The sequence below is a fragment of the Leiobunum rupestre genome, chromosome 7 (genome assembly GCF_980474605.1).
Source record: "Leiobunum rupestre chromosome 7, qqLeiRupe1.1.hap1, whole genome shotgun sequence".
In the NCBI taxonomy this organism is placed as follows: Eukaryota; Metazoa; Arthropoda; class Arachnida; order Opiliones; family Sclerosomatidae; genus Leiobunum; species Leiobunum rupestre.
The window spans coordinates 56,013,144-56,037,763 of NC_143390.1; the positions used below are offsets into that span (position 1 = coordinate 56,013,144).

A 24,620-nucleotide genomic window follows, 5' to 3' on the forward strand; every position below is an offset into this window, starting at 1 on the left:
TATCGCCTTCCCATCACTACAATTACTATATATAATGGATGAAACAAACCACCCCAACATAACCATTAAAAACAAGGGGCACCAATCATATGTATATACAGACTTCAAGGACATTATTTTTGACTCGTACATAATTCAAACAAATGATATCTCTAGAGGGATAATTTCCGACTACTCGAAGTAGTAATCCCAACTAACATTAATGTTCGGCTTTTAATCTTAGCCACCGATGTAATCCATTCCTAAGCTATGCCATCAATAGGTATTAAAGCAGATACTATCCCCGGGCGAATAAACCAACTCCCTCTACTATCTGTACGAAATGGTATTTCGACGGCCAATGCTCAGAAATTTGTGGGGCTGAACACAGTTTTATACCCATCGTGCTAGAAAGTGTTCCCACACAAAATTATATCAATTGGATTAAAATGGAAGGTTGAGAAGGTATATAAATAACCCCATTAAGTGGCTGAAATTATAAGCTTAATAAATAATGAAAAGGATAGTTAACAAATAACGGTATTTTGTCAAAATACAATCGCAATCACTCCTTTTATTGCCACAAATAGCCCCTATAATATGAACGAGCCTTTTCCTTTATCCTATAATTCTAAAAGGGTTAACTTTAATTGCCCTTAATTTTTACAAAAAATTTAATGGTGCTCACGCAATTAGATTACCAAAAAAGCAAAACAAAAACTTAAGTTGACAATAATAACTAATTTGTTCACCAGTTTCCACCCTTCTACTTCCCAGAATTTCTCAATTAACTGACTAAGAGCTTTTAGCACTATCCTCATTATACCATTTTAATTTTGGCTCTCCCCAACTCGAAGCAATACTTTAATAAGTAACTTAGTAACTTCCCTAACTAAAGAACTTACAGCTCTATTTGGTAGAACTTCAACGCGAGGAATACCTCTAATTATTATTGCCCCGATATGAATAATCCTAATCAATAAATTAATAGGATTATTCTCATTTATATTCACCGCCACAAGTCACATAGTAATCACACTAAGATTAGCATTTCCAATCTGAATCACATTTATGCTATTCGGATGACTAAATAATACAAATAAGATATTTGCACATTTACTCCCGAACAACACCCCGGTTGCTTTAATAATCTTCATAATTGAAACAATTAGTAACGCAATTCGACCTATTACACTCGCTATTCGGCTATCAGCTAATATAATTGCAGGGCATCTTCTTCTGACACTCCTAGGTAACCAGGGAACAATTAATTATCTAACCAAAAGAGTGGCAATTATTTCAACACAATTCTTACTCTTAACGCTAGAATGAGCAGTTGCCATAATCCAAGCTTACGTTTTCATTGTTTTAATCTCTTAATACTCAACAGAAATTCACTATGACCCTTTATAACATCATTTAGCATCCTATTTATAACCTCAGGTATTATTAGATGGATATACCTTAAAGTTAACTTCTTACTGTTAATTAGATTAATAATACTATCTTTATCAGCTTACCAATGATGACGGGATATCACTCGAGAAGCTACTTTCCAAGGGATACACTCCAACAAAGTTACAATAGGGCTCCAATGTGGTATAATCCTATTTATTATCTCAGAGGTATTTTTCTTTATCTCTTTCTTCTGAGCTTTTTTACATAGAAGATTATCCCCCAAAATCGAAGTAGGAATAATCTGGCCACCACAAACAATCCAACCTTTTAACCCCCTTCAAATCCCATTACTTAATTCAACAATCCTCCTGTCTTTAGGCATCTCAATTACATGAGCACATCACAGACTACTACATAATAATTTTTCACAAGCTAAATCAGCCCTTAGAATCACCCTCGCGCTAGGATTAGACTTCACAATACTACAAGCCTGGGAGTATATTGAGGCCCCTTTTAGCATCGCAGATTCAATTTATGGCACCACATTTTTCGTCTCGACAGGTTTTCATGGGTAATGGATTACATGTACTAGTAGGGTCAACCCTCCTACTAATCTCTTTGCTACGGCATAACAACCTCCATTTCTTAAGTCTTCATCGCTTTGGGTTTGAAGCTTCAGCTTGATACTGGCATTTTGTAGATGTAGTTTGACTGTTACTATACTCAATAATCTACTGATGAGGCAGTTTCTAATTAGTATAATCAAAGTACAATTAGTTTCCAACTAAAAGGTTTAAATAAATTAGATAATCATTGTTTTACTAATTTCAATCGCTCTAATAATTAGAATCTTATTTATATTTCTTACCTCTAATTTAGCCTTTACCCCTCACATTGCGCTAGAAAACGTTTCCCCCTTTGAATGTGGATTTAACCCCCTCTATAAAAACCAAATCCCATTCTCTTTACAATTTCTTTTAATTGCATTAATTCTTATCGTATTTGATATCGAGATCGTCAATAAAATCCCCATCCCTATTAGAGACTTTTTATCAATAACAATAGTAATATCTGTTATTATTTTTATAACCATCTTAATATTAGGGTTACTACATGAGTGGAACCAACGGGCACTTAATTGAACTTAAGGTTAGTATATAAAAAAATAAAATTTAATTTGCCATTAAAAAGTCTGCCTAGCCTTACAATCATTAATAGTAGTATAAACTTGCATTCAGTTTCGGCCTGAAAAAAGGACAAACCTTATTAATTTAATAGAAACCAAATAGAGGTATCTTATTGTTAATAAGAAAATTGAAAATACTCCTATTAAAGAGAATAAATAGATAAAGCCGCTAACTTTAAAAATGTTAATTAATAACATAGTCTCTATTTTTATAGTGTAAAAAACACCGCCTAAAATTTGAATCAGCCCGTATGTATCTTTTTGTATAAAAAAGAAAAAATCTTCTAATAGCCAACGCAACAGAAAAAAAATCAACCTAGACAATCAAATAAAAACGTAAAACTTAACCCCACACTACCCTCGTATAAAGAATACTCTAAAACAAATCTTTTACCACTTATTAACAAATTTAACCCAAAAACAAGACACCCAAATAACACACTATCAGTAACGTAAACCTAATTTTAAAAATATTCACTACCTAAAAACTTCATATTATCTTCAACACCACAATTTGAAAATTTTTCTTAAACTATTTAAGGCTAAAAACATCAAAATTAAGTATAAAAGAGGCATAATATGTATTATTATTATTATTAGTTTTTTTGATTTATTAATGCAAACAAAAAATACAAATATAATATGTACTAAGACAACAAATCTCTCCCGTAAGTCAAGACAGCCAAAAAAACTATAACTACACAAAAAAGGACCATGATGAACCAAAGAAAAAAAATATAAAGAATAAACTGCGCCTAAAAAAAATTTTAGCCCCAAAGGAACTACATACAAAAGTTTTTAAATCTCCCTGTGATAAACAAATAACTCTCGCCAAAACACCACCTAAAATAGAAAAACTTACTACTAAGTCTAATCAAGCTTTAAGAGCCCTTACAAAAAAAGGTAAAAATCGAATAAGATCATAACCCCCCAATTTCAGTATAATAATAATCAGCTAGGCTAATACTCAAGGCACCACCTTAGGCCTAAGTCATCATGCGACTTTTGAAGCCCTTAATTCAGGTGGCCGGGTTACAATGCGTAGGAGGGTATAACACCGGCCAACACTATAGAGCCAGAAACGGAAGCTTCCACGTGTGCCCTAGGTAGCCACAAATGAACCATATATGCAGGCAATTTAACTAAAAAAGCCAAAAAAGTTAAAGGGAAGTAAATAAAATCAAATCACAATCACAATTAATATAATACAAATAACTCTAACCTAATCTATCCACATTAAATCTAATTAATAAAATGCCAGCTAATAGTGGTAAAGAACCAAAGATAGTATAAAATAGTATATAAAGACCAGCACCAACCCTCTCAGGTTGTGAACCATACCCCACAACAATTACTAAAAGAAGGACCAAAGATACTTCAAAAAATATATAGAATAACATAAAATCATTCACGCTAAATATCAAAAATAAAACGTTTATAAGAACAATACCCAAAGAAAGAAACATCTTTCCCCCGCCCATTTTAAATAAAGAGTAAGAGTTTAATAGACTCAATACCGTAATTATAATCGTTAAAAACAAAAGGACACAACCTAAACTATCTAATCCAAAGAATTCTCTAAAAGAATCCCACTCCCCTATAGGATAAACGGGTACTATTAATACCGTTAAAAATAATAAACAAGCTACAATAATATAATACTCTTAATAGGCCTAAAAAAGAGTCAAAAATAAGCTGAATAAAAAAATCTTTAACATTGTAACAAACTTATTAAACCAAATATCTCCCCTTCAAACACTTTTACTAGGCTAATCAATCATTTTTAATCTATATATTAATACAATTTTACACAACTAAAAAATTTTAATTTATTCCGTTCCATTTTTACCGAAACTGCTTTTGATCAAATTGGTACATATTCCTTAAATTTTATCAATTTTGAAAATATTTCATTTCAAACTATTTTAAGATTTTTCGTAAAATTTAGTAATTTTTTATATTTTTTAAAATTAAACAAATTTGATCATTGTTGACCAAATTCACCAAAATATTCCTTTCAAATACACCAATTTATCTACATATCAAAGTTGACCAATTTGGATTTTTTTCGTAAATTTTATCTATTTCTTCTATCGGTCAGAAGCCCATGTTATTTTCTCTGAGCAAATTTACAGTTTTTGTGGATAAAAACATTTTTCGTTGCCATGGCAAAACGGTTGCCCATTGAATAAAGTCCCTTTTATTGAAATATAAGTTACACGAGGGCTTACCAATCCCCCGAGTTTGAACAGAATCGTTGGTTTACAACTCGGGATGTCTCCTAACAAGACTTTTTCAGTCTTCCTTAACTGAGCGGACTATACAGATTTTAATATATAAGAAAAAAACAGCTGAACATGCCAGTCCTACAGCTATAGCTTTAAGGCCTTTCGCCATTTTAGCTCAGATTTGATAGAATGGGCTTCAGTCTTAGAATAAGGTACGCTTAAATCTATTCGAATTCGAAATTGAAGTGGTGTAGTTAAATATTTCGCCCGCGTGTGATATTGTCAAAGCCCCTCAGAAAAATTCATAATTAATTACGAAATTATGTTCAGCTTTCTAAATCCATTAGAACATCGTATTTATAAATATTAAAAGGCAGATTTCTAATAAACCAAGAACGGAAAATAAGACTTTAGATAAATAAAACAAAATAAAGCCGACAATTTGCTTCAATAGTTAATGCCTGAACATATTTCATTCTTCTAATTCATTGCATCGTTGTTTTTTAAATACACCTGACCTTTTCAAAAGAACATAACTTTTATCTTTTCGAAATTAATCGAAAGTACTGGTTTTCTACGTCTTCGTTAAAATAAAGGCTTATTTATGAAAGGTAATATATTTCAAAGTGTTTATAGCACCATTGTATTTTACCACTACCCACAATTCGAAAAATTTCACCTTACGAGTGTTTTCATATACACTAATTTCCGAAACGTATACCTGGCGCCGCGCTGCCATAATCGTACAGGCAAACGACGAGCAAGCGTTTTACCAAAGAAATTTTATCTACCTCAATCTCTGAAGAGAAAGTTCGTCTGCTATTTACTCCGAAGTAATCATAGATGGCGATACTCAGTTACGCAGAAGCAAACGAACATTCCTACAGTGCCACCACTTCATTTCCCACGCTAGCTGCGAGGAGGGTTTGAAATCTCTACGTGATTAATCATTAATTTTAATTAGTAATAATTAATTACTATTTAGTAATAAATAATAATTCATACTAATTTATTAATAATAATAATAACAATTGATTAGTAGTAATCAACAACTATTTAGTTATTAGTAATTAATGATTATTAATAAGTTATTGTCGTAACTAATAAATTACTGTTAGTGGTGAAAGTAAACAATACTTTTGTTAAAACATTGCATTTTCAAAAGTCATTTTATTTTGAGCTGGGAAAACCATTTTACATTTTAAATTTTCAAAATGCATTTGTTATTATGCATTTTGAGATTAAGCTTGTACATGTTTAGCTAATCGAAACCTAAGATTCGAAAGCATAAGTATAGAGCAACAATACGTGTATTTCAACTGTCGGGCCGCTCTGTCTTTAGTCGATCCACCTCCGTACCGAAGCAAAAGGCTGTCTTGGTTTCCCTCTGTTCCGCGGGTCGCTTTCTCTTCGCCGGCTCGCCTTCGCCTTCCTTACTGACTAACCAAAAGCTCGAACGACCAACCAACCAAGTGTTTTTTATAATATAGATAAGCTGAGAAACCAGGCCACCCAGTGGCATAGCTACGGGGGGGGGGGGGGGGCGGTCCACCCCGGGTTCCACCCATTTGGGTAACACACAACCGGGAAAAAAATAAAAACTTGCACAAACTAGAGACTAGTAAGTAGCACACCATGATATCCACCCCGGGTGTCACCCATGCTAGCTACGCCACTGGCCATCGGCCAGGCTTTCAGCAAGTTGAGTAAGTTGGGGTTTAGAAAACGGAAATAACATGCACTATACTTTAAATATGCAAATAAAATTATTTTTGAACAGTAAATAGGCATTTTTTAAATTACAAACGTTTAATAAAGCAAAATATCATATCTTGTAATATAAAGATATATATTTTTTCTTTTAATTAGTTTAAGATGCAATTATGATCAAGCGTTTTTGTACACAATATTTTTAGTTTCTCCGTTCGCATGGTTTTTCTGAATCAATTCCCGCAGTTTTAAGTGACACAGATAGGGAGGGAGGGTGGGTGGGGGCAGTAGCGCCGCCAGCGGTAGGCACAAGTAGGCACGTGCAAACGTAGAACATTTTAGGGCCTACTTAAAGGTGCCTATTTTTGATTCATGATTATAAATTGAACCATTAGAAACCCTTTAAAAACTTCATAGGGTTTGCAACAAAGCCCCGTAAATACAGAAAATCGACACAAGACGGTTTATATTTTAACTCTTTTCAAACCCTTTAAACACTTCCTAGGGTTTGCAACAAAGCCCTGTAGATACTAGAAATTTCCACTATAGGGTTTATATTTAAACCCCTTAAAAACTTCCTAGGGTTTGCAACAAAGCCCCGTACATTCAGAAAATCGACACAACTGGGTTTATTTTTAAACCTTTTTCACACTTTTTAAAGACTTCCTTGGGTTTGCAACAAAGCCCCGTAAATACAGAAAATTGACACAACAGGGTTTGCTACAAAACCCTGTAGATACTGAAAATTGCAACAAAAGGGTTTATATTTAAACCATTTTCAAACCCTAAAACACTTCCTAGGGTTTACAACAAAACCCCGTAGACACAGAAAATTGCCACAATAGGGTTTATATTTAAACCCTTTTCAAACCCTTTAAACACTTCCTAGGGTTTACAACAAAACCCCGTAGTTATGGGATTTTCCATAGTACATACAAAAGTTTGGTCCAAGTATAGTTCAAATTCATCGCTTTCAAAGATGGTATTCTTGTTGTATAATATTGTGGGTTCACCTCTTTGGGAATTTGTCCATTTTTTCGGTAAATATATTTTCCTGTTGTTTCATTAAAAAGTGTTGGAATCAATAAGATGCTTCCAAATAGGCGTAGCTCTAAGTTTTTTTAATTAATTTTTATTATAATAGCTAGGTATAAACTGCCTTAGAGCTTACTATTTACTTCTTGTACATTCTGTGTTCTCATTTTCTGCAGAATTTCACTTCTTAATGATGGAGGTTTTTTCGCCGATACCATTTTCCATACAGCATCAGCCTTTGATGCTAACATTCCATTAAATTTTTCATTTAAATCCACTTTAGTAATGGATTTAAACTCCATGAGAATCTACAAAGATTAAAACTTTTAATTAATGCTATATTCATATACAGTGTCTTTTTTGCTGGGAAAAGTGATTTGTTTTTCAAAAACTATACTACTGATTTCTAATTTGGAAGGTCAATTTACTTAACCGGGGAACATAAGTGTGAGAAATTTCAGCGAATCTGGTAATGTTTTTAACCAATTTAAAAAAAAATTCACCACTAGGTGCGAGACTAAAAATGTCTGTTGTAAATTTGTAGTTCGCCATCGAAAACTCTTAAAAATTATGACTTAGCGAAAAAAGACAGAGGTTGAAAAATTAAATTTTTGGTCTCGCACCTAGTGGTGAAACAATTTTTCAAAAATGGTGAAAAACCTTACCAAATACGCTGAAATATCTCACACTAATGTCCCACGGTACAGTAAATTGACCTTCCAAATTTGAAATCAATAGTATAAATACTTTTGGGAAAAAAAAGTTTTCCGAGCAAAAAAAGGACCCTGTACGTACAATTCATTTAATATAGAGTGGATGGCTAAAACCAACTCCCCACAGCTTAGGTGGGCGTGAAGGAGGTATATTCTAGGCAAAAGCTCCCCAGGCTCGTTCCCCTAACTAAATTTTCATAACAAAAAAGACGTTATTTGATATTGTCTGACTATTTAACAAAGAACACAACTTTGGAGTAACATATTTTCTGCTGGGGCCTGAGAATGCTTACTTGTGCCAAAACTCTAGCCCACAGCCATCATGCACCACAATGAAATCATGTCAGTAAATAACGTACCTGTTGCGGTCTTGCGGATCGTGTAAGGCTGGATATTCCTCCAAAACTGATGTGATGTTTTGTTCTCTAACTATTTTTGACCGGTCCAGAAACGTTCTTTCCATTTTTGATCTAATGATCCGCCAGTCTGGGTCATTTTTTTCAGCTCTTCTTTCATTTGTGCCTTGTGATGCTCTATTGAGATTTCATCCTCAAAGTCTTCGCTTTCCTAATAAAATAATATATAAATAAAAGCAAATATTTTGTTTATCAACTTTTCCGTTTCTTGGTAGTTTCAAAGATAATTTGTAGAAAGATAAAACATGGAAAAATAGTTCTGACAACGAATTTTTAAACTTCCGGTTCCGTAATTTCCAATAACGCAATAGCCCTACCACAGACGAATTAGCCTTCATGGTCGAGTGTCATACTTCAGAGGTATTATGCTATTCATGGTACTACTCACACTACCATCTATAAGAGAAATTGGCCGATAGGTACCAAGAAAAAGCCTTGGTACTCAAGATATTGCAAAAAGATTAAGTAATACAAGTCTAAAAACCTTTCCTTATAATTATTGTTAATACATTTTTTTTAAATTTTATATCTCAGTTATGCAACCTACGGGAATTTCGAAGCGCATCACAGTAGATAGTGTTTCATTCTCAGATGTGGTTGAAGTTTTCCTCGAAGCTTTTCCAAATTTATGCTTTTTTCCTATCACAGTTGGATCAGTTTTAATTTTGTAACTGAAGTTTTTGAAATGCCCCCTTAACCTATTTCTCCATGTTTCCTATAAATGGAGTGTTCAAAATTTCAAATTATTCTTTTTAGTGCGAATATACAAATGATTATTGATGAAATAAAACATACATATCCTTCTCCAGGCTTAACACACAAGTGCGGATAGTGTCAATTGTATTTACAAGAACATATATTTTATCATAATGCTTTTAACAAGATGTTATTAATTAAATTAAGATGTTTTAAAAGCCTTTAAAAAGCCCTTGTCAGTGAGCCCATATCACCTAAATTTCAAATATTTACTTACAAGGAGTATTCGTGTATCAAATCATTTGACAAAATAGTGAGGATTTCTTTATCTGTAAACTCTCTTTTCTCTTCAGATAAAGCTTTATATTTATCAGAATTGGTTTCAGTCTCTGGGAGGCTTGGAAGCGTATATTCAAAGCAGAAAGTAGTTTTACATGTTACTGGGATTCTACTTTTTTGATTGTCAATAATCCTGCTCAAAAAAATTGGAATTAGTTGAATAATTTTTCTAAACATATACGAATAGAGTATTGGCCATCTGTAGATTTTGATAAGTCTATTTTCTTTTTAAATTGATATTTAAAGCAGAAAACCTGAGTTCATTTTTAAGTGTCATTACTCTATTAACTAGATAAATAATGAATATGTGTTCATTACAACTTACAAAGAGCCAGATTCTGTATTTTTATCAGAAATAACTATAGTTCCTTCTTGACATGTTTGATTTTGATCAGTAATGCAGGAATTATTTTCTAAAGAATTTGATTTGATTACAGCTCTTTCTACTTCAGAGTTACTATCCTTCCTCAGCTTTTTAACTGGTAATTCCTGATTTACACAAATTACATATATTAAACAATAATAAACTTGTAAATACATTAAATATTAATTAATTTGTGAATACATGAAATATAAAATGAATAAATCATATACCTATCGACACCAAGTGGGAAAATTTTGAATAACACGAAGGGAAAGTGATCAAGAACACGCTATCTTAACAAGTTTACCATTTTTCGGTCCAAGTTATTTTTTAATTAAAAAGTGTATGGCAATCGTGTTAGATAGTAGCAGAGATTGTTAAGTCGCTCCACAACTTTACACTCTCTGATAGTAGCGGAGAAAAGGGGTTTCCAATTTGCAATACATATTTCATTCAATATTGCATGGCAGCCTTGATAATATAGGGTATGCTTCCATATAAATCTCATGGGTAACTAGAATGCTGCCGTGTAACTGGCAAATGGTACAAACGCCGCAGTGGCGGATTTAGAGGGGGACGCTCCCCTTGACGCGGGGTTTTCTTAAGCTTTGTATGTGACTTGATGATTTGCTATTGCACCCATAAAATAATAGCGCCACCCCCTCCCCCTTGAGTTTTTTTCTTGATCCGCTACTGATGGCGGCTCCTTTGAAATAACCGCATTAAATAATCTATAGCGATATACTTAAATTTGAAACGCCTTGAAAATGAAGGCCATTTTGGAGTTACTAAGCTGTTCACAAATTTAGGTTTTTTTTTTTCATATACAACCCCACACCTCGCGAGAGCTTAAAACCATGGAGTTAAACGTTAAAAAACTATCCATTTGTACCCCCTCCCCTCCCACAATCAATATTTACCAAGGCCACGTAAATACGGAAAATATAATTTATCTGGGCCGTGTTTAATTATTATTAAGTTGCGCTGTGAATTAAATATTCTTACCGCAAATTTGACTGTTATAATCGTTTTATCTTCAATCACTGTAGACTCGTCTACCTCTACATCAGTATTAAACATTTCATCTGGTACCTGAAAAACATTATGGGGGTGTTAACATTAAATAACGTACGAATTATAATAACAATAATGGAACTATTACAAATTGGTTATTTTCCAAGTATATTAAGTCCGGTCCTTTAAATCCATGTAAAGACTCGTCCTTTTCTAATTGAGTGTTGAATCCATCAAGCGTTGGTTCCGTTAAAACAATCTTTCTTTTCCTTTCTCCAAAACATAGTAAACACGTAACCGACTTCACCGAATTTGAATTCATTTTGTTCGTGAGCTACTCCAAAAATTACAAACACGTTCCAATGTACCTTGCGAAATAAATGAATATAATTAAGTTTGTAGATCATATATAAATATCCTTCCTCGTCACTCGAAATACATCTGTACCGTTCTATAACTGTTTTGAGAATTTCAATCTCCGGCTCCGCGCTACTAAGTTTTTCCCGTAGGGCAAGCTAGACCCCTTTCTCTAGTTTGAAGCAAATATTCTTCTTTGGGGCTTTCCACTCTTAACATACCAAAACCTAGGTTCGGTCCATCGCGAGTTCCTCGATACCTTGAAAGAAGGAGAGAGGGAAGGGAAATGTTAATAGGCGAAACACTACATACTCTCAAAACTCTGCAGATAGGTCCGAAAATTTCGCGAACTTGCGAAAAGTTTTCACGCGTGACGTTCGTTATCATAGTAATTTTTCGTATAGAGCGTTATTTGTTTTTCGCTCTTATCATGTCTAATTACAAAATAAAATTTCTATATCGCGGCCGCTATAATTCTAGTAAAAACAAATAATGTAATATATCTACGATTTACAATTCCCCAAAAAACCTTAAAAAAAGTATGACCTTGTAAAGTTTGACCAAGGTTAATAAATGTTAGGCTATAAAAGGTTGCCTCAAAACGTGGTGGTTGCTAAGGGTGTGGTGTTTGGCTATTTTGTGGCTAACGAAAATCATGACGTCACTGAGATCACATCCATTTGAAATCAATGGGATCTCAACTGAGTGGCGTCAGCAGCAGACGATTTCTTGAGGCAATCTAAAAATTATTTCAAACCGTTTCTCGATCGAGATTCCGCTGAAGCTTAATTAGCTTTACGAAAAGAGAATATGTGATATTCACTTTTCGTAAAGCTAGCCTAATTAAGTTTTTACGGCGCATACTGCTCGCGTCGGTAGCCCCGTCGCAGCAAAGAGTATAAAAACTACGTAACCTAGAGATATAATGACGGCCGAAAGCGGTAAATGAAATGGCAGCAATCGGGAGAAAGCACTCAGTGAATTTTGTTCTTGAAATTTCGGTACCGCAGCGCCACTACGGCAGTTTTTAATATGATTAATAATAGTACAGGATAAAGACGTTTTGAAACTGCCGTAGTGGCGCTGCGGTACCGAAATTTAAAGGAAAATTCACAGAGTGCCTTCCCCCCGGTTAACTTTCGGCCATCATTATATCTCTAGGTTAAGTAGTTTTTATACTCTTTGCTAGCAGTACATTTTTTATCAGGTCATACTTTTTCTTAAGGCTTTTGAGGGGATTTCAAACTGGTAGAAATATTACATTATTTTGGTACCAGAATTATACGATCCGCGATTGCAAATTGTAATTAGACATGACAAGAGCGAAAAATTAACAGTTTCAGTAAACCCTTTTCTAGGGGTTTACGCGAACGTCTGCAACCATAAGTTTATAATACTTTACATAAGTATGTCTCTTTTTAGAAATATTTTACTGAGAGTTATTCACATAGTGATGTCATCACGGTAAGAAAATCGCCCCTTAGCGTGGAGCCGTTAAAGGCCAGATGAGCACCTGAAACATGAAGCTTTCAATTCAAATTCCAACATCGTATCTCATTTTTTAGATTCCGAAACATCTAAGATGATTCTAAATAGTCAAGAAGGATTTTCTCCGTGGACGTTACAATTTCAGATTTACTTGGACGAGTTCGAACTTTGTAATCCGTTGGGATCAAAAAGGGGACAGAATAAAATTTTGGGCTGTTATTTCTCAATTCTAAACAGAAAAGCGAAACAAAAATCAAAATACAGTGATATCCATCTTGTGTTTTTAGCAAAATCTGTAGACATTGATAAATACGGATTACAGGAAGTCTTGGAACCTTTAATTTTCGATTTAAATTTAATGCAAAATGACGGAGTATTTTTAGATTGCCTAAATATGAAAGTAAAAGTTATCGCTTCTATTTTCTAGTGGGATAATCTCGGTTTACATAAACTAGCTGGCTTTAACGCGAGCTTCAGCAGAGGTCGCGTATGCCGATTTTGAATGATCAACTACTCAGAAATCCCAGTCAAAACTAATGAAAAAGACGTTGTTCTACGTACTTTGCAGAGACATAAATATCACTTGAAAAACATAGATTTAGATGAAAAAGATTGCTCAGCTTACGGAGTTAGAAATGAAAGCCTGTTAATGAAAATTCATGGTTTCGATTTAACCAAAGATTTACCTCCAGACCCTTTGCACTATTTAAAAGAAGGGGTAATTCCTTCAGTAATTAAAGAAGTTGTAAAAAACTAAGTTTCTTCGAAGAAAATTACACTTGAAATTTTCAATGAAAATATACAAAACTTTAATTTTGGAAAAACTGAGATAAACAAGCCGCAAACGCAGACCCGACAAGTCGCTATAGGAGATAGTAACTTTAAAGGATCGGCCAGTGAAATATATTGTCTTTTTAGACTTCTACACTTAATGTTTTACGATTGCGTCTCCCACAACGACAACGAAACGTGGAACATTTACCTACAGTTGCGAGAAAAATGTGATTATATATACGCTCCCACTCTTCCGAAAACAGTTTTTCCCCAACTTGTTTCTAAAATTGAAGCATTTTTGATTAATTGTAGAAATGCATTTGGGGCTAAAAAGTTAACGCCGAAATTTCATTATTTAGTTCACTACGCGAGAAGTGTATTTTTGTACGGTCCTCTGAGTCATGTCTCGTGTATGAGATATGAAAGTAAGCGTAATTATTTTGAAACAATATCTCTCGCGTCACGTAATTTTATTAATATTACAAAAACTCTAAGCGAACGTCATCAATTCTATCAATGCTATAATACAATTGAAGAAAATTTTCAAGGAATACGGGATACATCTTCCAATCGACTAATTGAAAAGATAGACCCGTCACTAAGCTTCCAAACGCTATTAAACGGTTTTCCTTATAGAATATGCCTTGTTAACCGCGTGGTTTTTGAGAATATGACGTACAAGTATGGATGCTACTTCGTTTCTGACTACGATAATAGCGGTGTAACGCAATTTGTTAAAATTCGGTATATTATTCCTTCGAATGGGGACGTATTTTTGGGGAGTTCGGTAAGAAATGTGTTGTCCTTTAACAAAAGGATGCCCACTTACGTATTAAAACCTGAAGAGCAAGTAAATTGGGTTTTACTGAAAGCGGGCGCAGAAGAATACTATGAGTTGTACGACGACTATGTTATAGATCAAAAGCATTACGTGGTAGTTAAGTGTAATTTTTTTGGAGATGTAGTGTAAGAAATTTAAATATTTTACTGTAAATAAAAAGTAATATTTTTTTCCACTTATAATGTTGAAGTTTAAGGAATATAGGGTGATACAGCCTCTACTTGTTTTTTTTCTTCTTCGAGGGAACTTTATTCCCTTGGAGAGGTTTGACAATCACCTTGTCTGTCTGTATGTGTGTCCGTCTGTCTGGGCTAATTCTTAAATTACCCGAATTTAGGAAATCAATAAATTACGCGGTAAATTACAGTAGCTTTAAATTAAAAGGAATTGCGTTTTTTTACTATTAAAACATGGAAAACTGCCCAAAAAGTTTCAATTAAATTGGAAATTCATTAACGCAGATGCTCCTAGACATCCGAATTCCGAGTAACCAAATGTGAAAATAAAATTAACAATTTAGCAGACTACAGATGGATGTGATTTTATTAAACAGGGAAAAGTAAAAGTATTCTTCCTATACAACGTATAAAACTATTCAAAATTTTTCTTCGACTTCGCAAACAAAACGAATCTAGGTGGCGTGGCCGAGCCTAGCTACGCGCCTATGATCTAGCGTCCGCAATACACTCTTTTCTGGGGAATTTTTTGGGCTCGCCCATGTTGAGTTTACTCCCCTTAACCCCCCCCCCGGTGTGGGCTCGTAACTGGGCTTCAGCCCAGGCTAACGGAGAGGGGCCGGGCAAACTGGCCGTCTCGGCGGTTTGGGTTGCCTGCTGTGGGGCTGCGGGCCTCCGTATGAGGGCACGGCGCCCATCTTCCGGCCTTTTGGGGTTCCACTACGATTTCTGGTGCCAGCTGTGCCGGGTTATGCGGTCTGTCGTGTGCCCGCCGTTCCCCTTTAGGCGCTCTTTCCAAAGGGCTTGGCTCTCTACCTTTCTAGGTAGGGTGTCGGCTGGCGTTGCCAGAGCATACGCTCTTATTCCCACTGCTGTGTGCGAAATGGCGCGTTGGTCGGCCCATTGCTGCACCTTCTGCTGGGTTGAGCGGCTTGCGTCGAAGGTGCGACCATCAGTAGTAGGGTTCTACTACCCATGCGGGTTTTGTCACCTGTCCGGGCGTGTGGACGCTGGCGTAGGGCATTTGATGATGGACCTCCGGTGGTGTGGTTTCAATCTTACCGGTACACCGGGCTATAAATCTGATGCATGTCCCCTTAACCCCATTATCCATATCCTGGGACAAAAAACAAGTGTCGTCGCTAGACCCTTTTTGTCAAGGTCCAGTGGAGGATTATCCAATAGACTGAGTAGGCCCGGATCAATTCATCTAGAAGGGCCCTTTAAAGTTTCCCAAGGTCGCGGGGCCCTAAATAAAGCCAAGCCTAAGGGACCGAGTGGTAGTGAATATTTTCCTCTCCCATAGACATTAGATATTCATAGGATATCTTCTTATATGTCATATAACCCGCAGATGACAGGAGCCCACCAAATGTTCTCGGATTAATCATCAAATTCCCATTATATTGGCCGGGTTTCGAACCCAAGCCCTCTAGCACGACAGGCGGGCGTTTTACCACAGAACCACCGCCAGCTGTTATAATGCAACGATATTAAGAGAAACCATTTTGGGCAAAGTCCGTCTTCCGATAGGTTTTTTATGAACTTACTATCGTCATTTTTTTTATAATACATTTACGTGAATAAGATATTGAGAGTCAACTTATTCAGTACGACTTCTGTATTTATAGATTACATTAAAATCAATTAAATTATTTTACGACTTTATAACAAATTTTGGCGATTGCATCGGCGGGGTTTCGAACCCAAGCCCTCTACCACGACAGGCGGGCGTTTTACCACAGATCCACCTAAAGATGTATGACTGCAACGATGTTTAAAGAAACCATTTTGGGGAAAGTCCGTCTTCCTTTACGTTTTATGAAATTATTATACGGCTTGATATAAAATTTTGGTGTAGATGGCGTGAGATAGTTTAAAACGTGCAAGGTTTGAAAAGGGTTTTAGAAAGTGATAAATTATTATTTTTTCTATAGGTTCTTAAATTGGAATCCGAAGGGTTTTCCATTGACCTATAGGGGTTTCCTTTAAACATTTAAACCCTTTTCAAACCATGCAAGTTGCCAAAACAAACCTTAAGGGTTTAAAATGTTTTCCTAAACCTTTTTTAAACCCAAAGCAAACCCTAATAAAACCCATGGAAACCCTTTTTTCTAACTGAGTGATTAACCTTAGTGAAATTTTGTTAGGTGAATGATGGTAAAGGAGGTTAATGAATCAGGTGGTTTCTTTTCCGTAATTGCCGAAGACACTAGAGATAATGCGGGAGTAGAACAGCTGAGTGTTTGCATTAGGTATACTAGAAACGAAATTGGCGTAGTAGAGTGATTTTTAGCATACACAGATTTGCATAAGATCGACTCTGAAAGCATCAGCTTGGCTATAATTACCATTTTGGCGGAGAATGGACTGAAAATTTAAAATTGCGTTGCTCAGACTTTTGATGGGGCCAGTGTAATGAGCGGGCACGTAAAAGGGGTGAGGGTTCCCATAGAGAAGGCAGTAGGTGGAAATTGTCCGTACGTCCATTGAATGCTGCTCCAATATAGTCGCGGTTAGGGAATTACTCGGACTAGTTCAAGCGATCTATAATTTCCAAAGCAATTCAGTTATTAGGAGTGAATGTTTTGATAATTCTTAAAAAGAGCTGTGCTACGAAATAGTTATTAAAATGCCGCAAAGCTGCGACACTAGGTGGTGGAGCAAAAAAAAAGGTCTTCATTACTTCAGAAGTGAATTTGATTCTGTGCTATTAACATTGGAGAACTTAGAAAATGGTAAACCCGAAGAAGATGCCGAGTGTCAAGGGTACATATTGCAATTACAAAACTTAACTAACTTGATTTTGATTACGGCTTTAGATGAAATATTAGGTATAACCAACTCCTTGTCTGAATATTTACAAAGTTCGAGAGTCGTTCTAACTGAAGCTATCGCTATTTGCAAAGCTAACATAACTACCTTAGAGGAAGTAAGCAACCCCGAAAAATTCGACTTAATTTGGGACGAAGCTTATAAGTTAGCAGAATCCGTTTTTATCACGGTTCCCGATCCCAACATTGCACCTTTAGCTGACTAAAGCATAGTGTGGTAACGTGTACAAAAGGAAACCGAGACACTGAAACAAAGACCTTAAATGAACATTTGAGATCAACTTACTACAAAATAATCGATAAATTTATATTAGAATTGAAAAACCGATTTTTAGAAAATAATAGCCTAATTAAAGGAATAACTGCGTCTGACCCCGACTCAGAAAACTTTCTCGTAGAAAATGTCGTCCTAGCCCACTGCCAAATATACAATCGCTTTAATTTCGACCTAGATTCATTGAAGGGTCAAATTAAAATAGCCAGAAATTTAATAAAATCGAAAAATTTGAAAAGTGTAACAGACTGTTATTACTATCTAATGACGATGGAAGGTGGCTTTCCCGACTAAGTTAAGTACTATAAAGTTGTTCTGTGTATTCCCGTGGCCAATACTATTTCTGAAAGGAGTTTCAGTTCCTTGAATAGAATTGAAACGCGTCTACGGACCACAATGCGAGAGGATAGACTTTCCAACCTGGCCACTCAATCCATTAATCGAGATTTATCGAATCATTTAAAAGAACATCCGATGTTAGTGGTTGATGAATTTGGGGAGAGCTCTAATCGCAGAGTGTCATTCATTGAGTCAAACGACTTTAATATTTAAAATAAGGGATTATTGGAATTGGGGATATTGGATATCTAAATGTTGGTTAAACTGGGGGACAAGTGAAAAAATGAATTTAATTTTAGCTTTACATAATTTTGCAATAAGAAACACGGTGAACTCTTTCAAAACGGAGAGTTTAGTTCCCAAATATTCTCGAGATAAATATTTAATGACCTTGAACTAATGTTTTAAGGTCATCCTAATTTGCACATTTCGAACTCCCCACTCGGTTAAGTATGTCACGACCATTTTGATCCCTTAAGTCTGGTTGTTTTCAATTTATAATTCGTTAAATGTCGCATCTTGATTAGAATTCCACACACGACCTTATGGTTTTCGGTCTAACAATTCTCGGCTTCTTATTGGCCAAATCAGATCGTGTAAAGACTGTTTAGACTTAAAATAAGACGTGGAACACATTTGTAATTGGATCCATTCTTCTAATCCTAATTTTTCTCGAGAAAAATTTTGAATGACCTTGAAGACCGGGTTCGAGGTCATTGAAATTTCATTGAAATTTGTTCCCCTGCACACACTATGTAACCTGAAAATTTCCAAATCTGCCTTAAACACGTTCTTAGTATTGTTCTTGTATTGTTTTGAGTTAACATCCTGTAGATACGTAGACTTAGAGGTCTAAAATATACCTAAGCAACTTAAAGACATCAAAATATTAGGCTTGCATCTCAATAGAACTCCCACATAATAGAATATGAAAATATTCTTTATTAAAATGAAGTTATTTAATTATTTAAATTATATCCTAGTCGCTCGGTAAAGGGGTTACGACGCCCGCCAGCGGAAATCAAAACAATGACGGAAATACGCACCCCACCAACAAGATGCAGACCGGGCTCCCTCCACTTTTTAGCACCTTGAAATCCAAGCTGGCTGAAGCCAAGGTTTGTTAAAATGCACGCCGCAATATAAGGTTGGCTCACGCGGACGCGTCGGGCACCGGTTTTTGGGGGAAAACCTTTGGGGCGGGAAGAAATAGACGTGCCTCGAGCTTTGGGCGTCACAAATTCCAGAGAGAGAAGAAACAAGATTCCCCGCATGGAACTAACTGACGCTAGCGTTAGTTAGTTCTGTAGAATAAGTGTGGTAAAATTAAACGACTCTAGGCTTTAAACGTAACTCTTTGTTAATATATTCTTCCAAATCTTTTTACACATCTACACTCTTTTAAATTCAATCTTCAACTGACTTCTTCACGCGCCTCCGTTTTCAAAACTCCCCTCGCGCTCGCAACCCGCTCCGTTTACACGTGCTTTATTCTTTCTCTACAATTTGTTTATCATATACATTTGTTTTACAATTTTGTTACGCTGAATATGCCAAATTATATTACACACCTCCCCCCCCCTACAAAAAACACGTCCTCGTGTTTACAAACAGTCCGAAACTTAAAAGGCCGTTGCAACGCCGTCTTCGTTTTCATCTGTAGTCGCTTCAATGTGATGACGTAATTTAGGTTGAGGAGTGTTACCGTTTTTGTTTTTCGAGGGTTCCGGATCGACAATGGAGACGTTTCTTGATGTTGTCGCGCTAGAATAGCATCTCTTTAGTCTGTTGTGGTGGACGATGAAATCTTTTCCATCACTATCTCGCCTGATTTTGTAGTTCACGGGTCCGACGTTTTCCTTTATAGTAAACGGTCCGGTCCACGGCCTGAGAAATTTTTCACTTTGCCCTGGCGGACAATACGGATTGTGAAGCCAAACTCTTTCGTTGACTTGGAAGGGAGTGTATTTAACGCGGTTGTCATACTGTTTCTTTTGGTATATTTGTTTTTTGCGGATTTGGTTGAGGGCGGCGCGGTTGACGTTAGCCATTTCATTCTCTGTAGCGCGTAAGTACGTTTCTACGGTTTGGAGAGGCGCGTTATCCATTTCTAAGAACGTATCTGAAGGCAACCTCGCTTCTCTCCCAGTAGCTAATTTGTACGGAGTGACTCCTGTCGAGCTATGGATGCTCCCTCTCATTGACATAAGCATGTAGGGTAGCCAGTCATCCCAATCGTCTTGTTCTTTAGCAATGTACATTGTTAATTTCTCTTCCAAGGTTCGGTTTTGTCTCTCAGAGAGCCCATCCGACTGAGGATGATACGGTGATGTACGATTTCGTTTGATCCTAAGTTTTTTACAAAAGTCCTGAAAGGTTCCAGAATCAAAGTTTCGGCCCTGATCGGTGATAATTACCAATGGTAAACCCCAAGAAGCAACGTATTGTAGAAGAGCCACTATTATGGTTTCTGTTTTTTGATCTGGTAACGCGTAGGCCTCGGGCCATTTCGTAAAATAATCGGTGACAGTGAGAACGTACATATTGCCTCTCTTGGTTTCGCGAAGCGGTCCAACGATGTCAACTCCAACTTTATCAAAGGCGCGTCCTACTTCGATATTAATCATCGGCGCTACTTGATAATGATGCGGAGGTTTTGTTTGAGCGCACGGGATACATTCGTTACACCACGCGCTAACATCGTCAGCCATCAAGGGCCACCAATAGCGACGTTGAATTGCTGTTAAAGTTTTTTCCCTCCCGCGATGTCCAGAATACGGAGCGTCGTGAAACTCGTGAATAAGTTCTGGAATTAAACTCTCTGGTACGACGATTTGAGGATAAGTGCTTTTTCGTTTCTTCCTCCAGAGCAACCTTTTTTCTAAGTACAAATCATTAGAGTTTCTCCAAAGATATAGGAAACGACGATTGTCGTCCCCTTTCAAATCTTCCGCATTTGGCTTCTCGCCGGTTTGCAATATTAGAGTCATTTTATTAATATTGCGATCTTCCGATTGTAGTTTTTCGAGTTGTTCTTTGGTTATTTTTGATTCGCAGTAAAACGTGGCGTTAACCGTTTGATGCAAGTCGTCCCCCGTGACGTTACTCGTACCGTCAGGCATTCGCGACGAGGCATCCACGTTAGCGTGTTTTTTCCCACTCCGGTATCGTATTTCGTAGTCGTATTCCTCCAATTTCAATATCCATCTTGCGAATTTCCCGCGCGGTTCTTTCATATTCCGAAGCCAAACCAATGGGTTATGGTCGCTGATTATGATGAAATGGCGTCCGAAAAGATAGGGGCGAAATTTTTCAATGGCGTAAATAACAGCCAGCATTTCTCTTTCAACGGTTGAATAATTCTTCTCACTCTTGTTGAGAGAGCGACTTTCAAACGCTATAACCCTTTCTTTGTCCTGCTGAATTTGCGATAGTATTCCACTGATGCCATGGCCCGACGCATCGGTTTCAACGCGAAATTCTTCTTTGAAGTTAGGGTATGCCAAGATCGGTGGATTGGTTAATCGACGCTTTAGTGTTTCAAAAGCCTCCTGGCATGTCGTCGTCCAACTGAAGACAGTTTTTGGTTTGAGAAGAGCGTGGAGTGGCGCTGCGATACGAGCAAATCCCCTGACAAATTTACGATAGTACGATGCGAGTCCGAGAAATGACTGCACGTCCTTAGCAGAAGTGGGTGTTGGCCAATTCACCACTTTCGACGTATTCTTCGGGTTAGTCTGAATGCCCGCGCCAGACACCAAATGTCCCAAGTATTCTACTTCGTCCCTGCAGAAAAAACATTTGCTCGGCTTCAGTTTAATACCGCTGACCTCGAATCGGACGAAGACCTTTTCCAGTCGGTTCAAATGTTCGGCAAATGTAGATGAAAACACTATAACATCGTCCAAATATATTAAGCAAATTTCCCATTGAAGTCCGCGCAGAACACATTCCATCAGCCTATGAAAGGTGCTAGGGCTGTTTGAGAGCCCAAATGGCATTTTATTGAATTCAAATAATCCTTTATTGGTAATGAAAGCTGTTTTTTCTTTATCGCGATCATCCATGTCTATTTGCCAATACCCAGAAGCCAGATCTAACGTGGTAAAGAGCGTCGCTCCCGATAGAGAGTCAAGCGTTTCACTAATTAGCGGTAAAGGATAGGCATCTTTTTTGGTAACGTCATTTAGAGATCTGTAGTCAACGCAAAAACGCCAGGAGTTATCTTTTTTTTTCACAAGTAGTATGGGCGCTGCCCAGGGACTAAGGCTGGGAGCTATTATGTTGTGTTTCAACATAGAGTCTATTTGAGTGTCAATAATATCTTTCTGCGAATAAGGCACACGATATGGTCTTTTCCTGATTGGCTGGGCTTCGCCCGTATTGATCGTATGTCGAACGTTCTTTACAAGTCCCAAATCATATTCATTCTTCGAAAATATGTGGTCGTAGCGCTGGAGTAACTCTGCCAGTTTGGTCTTCTCCTGGGGCTCTATCGAAGTGCATTCAAGGTCAAACCCACTAGCGAGTCTGTGGTTGGTTCCATTTTTTGCGGTGTGTTTCTTCGAGACATCTTCAACTTCATTGACCTCGTGCAACGTACCAATTATAGAGTCTTTATAGATTACGCTTGGAGTAGGGCCAGTATTAATCAGTCTAATAAATAACGAGTCACTTGTCAAATTTACTAGACTCCTACCCAGATCCAGAGTACTCGATTGACGGAAACTTTCGACTGGTTCAATCAAACCGTACCAATTTTTGAGACGGTTTAATTCAAAATGGCGAGAGTCTTGAGTTATTGCCCCTTTTACAATCATTTCGTGATTAGCCGGAATTTCAACTTCTTCGGCTAGGGCTATTCTACACAACACTGAATCGGAAGAGTGAAGGGACTTGAGCAACGGAAGCGTTATGTCTTTTATACGCAATACTTTCTTCCCAAAGTCAAGTTGTACTTCCATAAAATCCAGGAGATCGCAACCAATTACGCAATTGTTCACCAGACCCTCGGCAATGTAAACGACCCATTTTTGTTTAATTGATCCAAAACCGTATTCGATTTCCGTGGTTCCTAAAACTTTAATAGCTTCTCCAGTTATTGAGAATAATTTAGTTTGACTTTCCTCGTTGTAGGGCTCAAACGTTAATCCGAAATCCCGAGCCAATGACGCTCGAAGAATGCTAATCGAAGATCCACTGTCTATGAGGCTAGAAACTTGCCGATTATTGATTTCAACCGGTGAATAGTAGGTAACTCCAGAGTGACCCTTTACTTGCATCGCGTGGTTCGGGCGGTTTGGTGCGGAGTTGTCGTCTCTTGGAGTGGAAAACCCTGAAGCTTCTTGGCGATATTTACGCGTGGCATGCGTATTTCCATGACGGTTTTCCCTTAAATTTTCTTCCATTTTGAAACGATGATGGCAATCCCTCTGAAAATGACCCTTTTCTTGACAAAAGAAACACGTTGGCCTGGAATCAAAATACTCCGGTTGAGCCCAACCATAATCTGGGGCGGCGTAACGTTGTCGATATGACCGGGAACTCCTGTTACGTGGCGAGCCATACCGCGAATAATAATAACCAGGAGCCGCGAAACGAAGTGGGTTGTTTTGAGGCGAAGGGTAGTATGGATTAGCGTAGTAACTTGCCGATTGGCGCTGAGGCGATTCCGACGAATGGTACGTATCTTGAATCGTGGTCGTATCTGTTTGGTGTCTTTGAAGACGTAAAGCGGCTACCTCCGTGGCTAGTCGAGACACGGTGGTTCTCAAAGAATTTAATTCTTCTTTGTCTGTCAAGTTTGTTGAGTGCGTAGGTAGCGGAGTTTTAGCTACACCTTGAAGGGTTTCTGGTCGACAGTAACGAGGATCGTTTCGTCTCATTTCTTGAAGAGCCTGTAAACGTTTCGCCACTGACAAGGCTTCAGAGAGGCTATTAGGGTTAGCTTGATGTACCCCGTCTTGAAGGCTGGCGTGTAATCCGTATAGAAACTGCTCGAATACCAGAATTTCGTACGCATCGACATCTAATCCTGGCATTGCTCGTTCGACAAGTCTCCGAAGGTCTTGGCAGAAATCATCCAAATGTTCATTTGGTTGCTGGAGTCTTGTGCGAAACCCCAATACGTGGATTCTTTGACGTTCGGGTTGAATAAAAGCGTCAGTTAATGATTGTACCAGGTTATCATACCTGTCTTTTTGTTGCTGTGGTAAATTATCGTAAGTATTGAAAGCTCGGCCGACTAGAAACGTAGGAAGAAGTCTGCGCTTCTTCTCGTCGTCCCATTCATTCGCAATTGCGCAAACCTCGAAATATCTCATCCATAGTCCAAAGTCACCTTCTCCGTCGTACTTATCCGGTGTAGCGTCTAGGTTCGAACGGAAAATAACGGGTGGAATTTCTTGCCGATTTCGTGGCATTTTCGACGGTAAATGGTGAATATCCCACTTCTGCCAC

At 37.2% G+C, this 24,620-nt stretch overlaps 1 protein-coding gene and 1 long non-coding RNA gene across 2 annotated transcripts; both read right to left on the bottom strand.

Annotated features, from left to right (window-relative positions):
• Positions 1 to 7,684: 7,684 nt before the first annotated feature.
• On the bottom strand, positions 7,685 to 9,686 carry LOC149937517 (uncharacterized). Its single transcript, XR_016472364.1, has 4 exons — positions 9,639 to 9,686; positions 9,213 to 9,380; positions 8,609 to 8,816; positions 7,685 to 7,844 (listed from the first exon to the last, which is right to left on the bottom strand). It is a non-coding gene; the product is annotated as an uncharacterized LOC149937517 (long non-coding RNA).
• Positions 9,687 to 10,021: 335 nt separating this feature from the next.
• On the bottom strand, positions 10,022 to 12,312 carry LOC149937518 (uncharacterized). The gene is made up of 3 exons (XM_090153810.1): positions 11,227 to 12,312; positions 11,070 to 11,156; positions 10,022 to 10,189 (listed from the first exon to the last, which is right to left on the bottom strand). The coding sequence occupies exons 1-3, from the start codon at positions 11,398 to 11,400 to the stop codon at positions 10,022 to 10,024; spliced, it is 429 nt and encodes a 142-aa protein (XP_090009936.1). The 5' UTR covers positions 11,401 to 12,312.
• Between the last annotated feature and the right edge of the window lie 12,308 nt (positions 12,313 to 24,620).

Coding starts and splice junctions, on each gene's coding strand:
- LOC149937518 (XM_090153810.1), bottom strand. CDS start 11,400: ATGAATTCAAATTCGGTGAAGTCGGTTACGTGTTTACTATGTTTTGGA. Junction 11,157..11,226: donor ACTTGGAAAATAACCAATTT/GTAATAGTTCCA, acceptor AATGTTTTTCAG/GTACCAGATGAAATGTTTAA. Junction 10,190..11,069: donor TTATAACAGTCAAATTTGCG/GTAAGAATATTT, acceptor TGTGTAAATCAG/GAATTACCAGTTAAAAAGCT.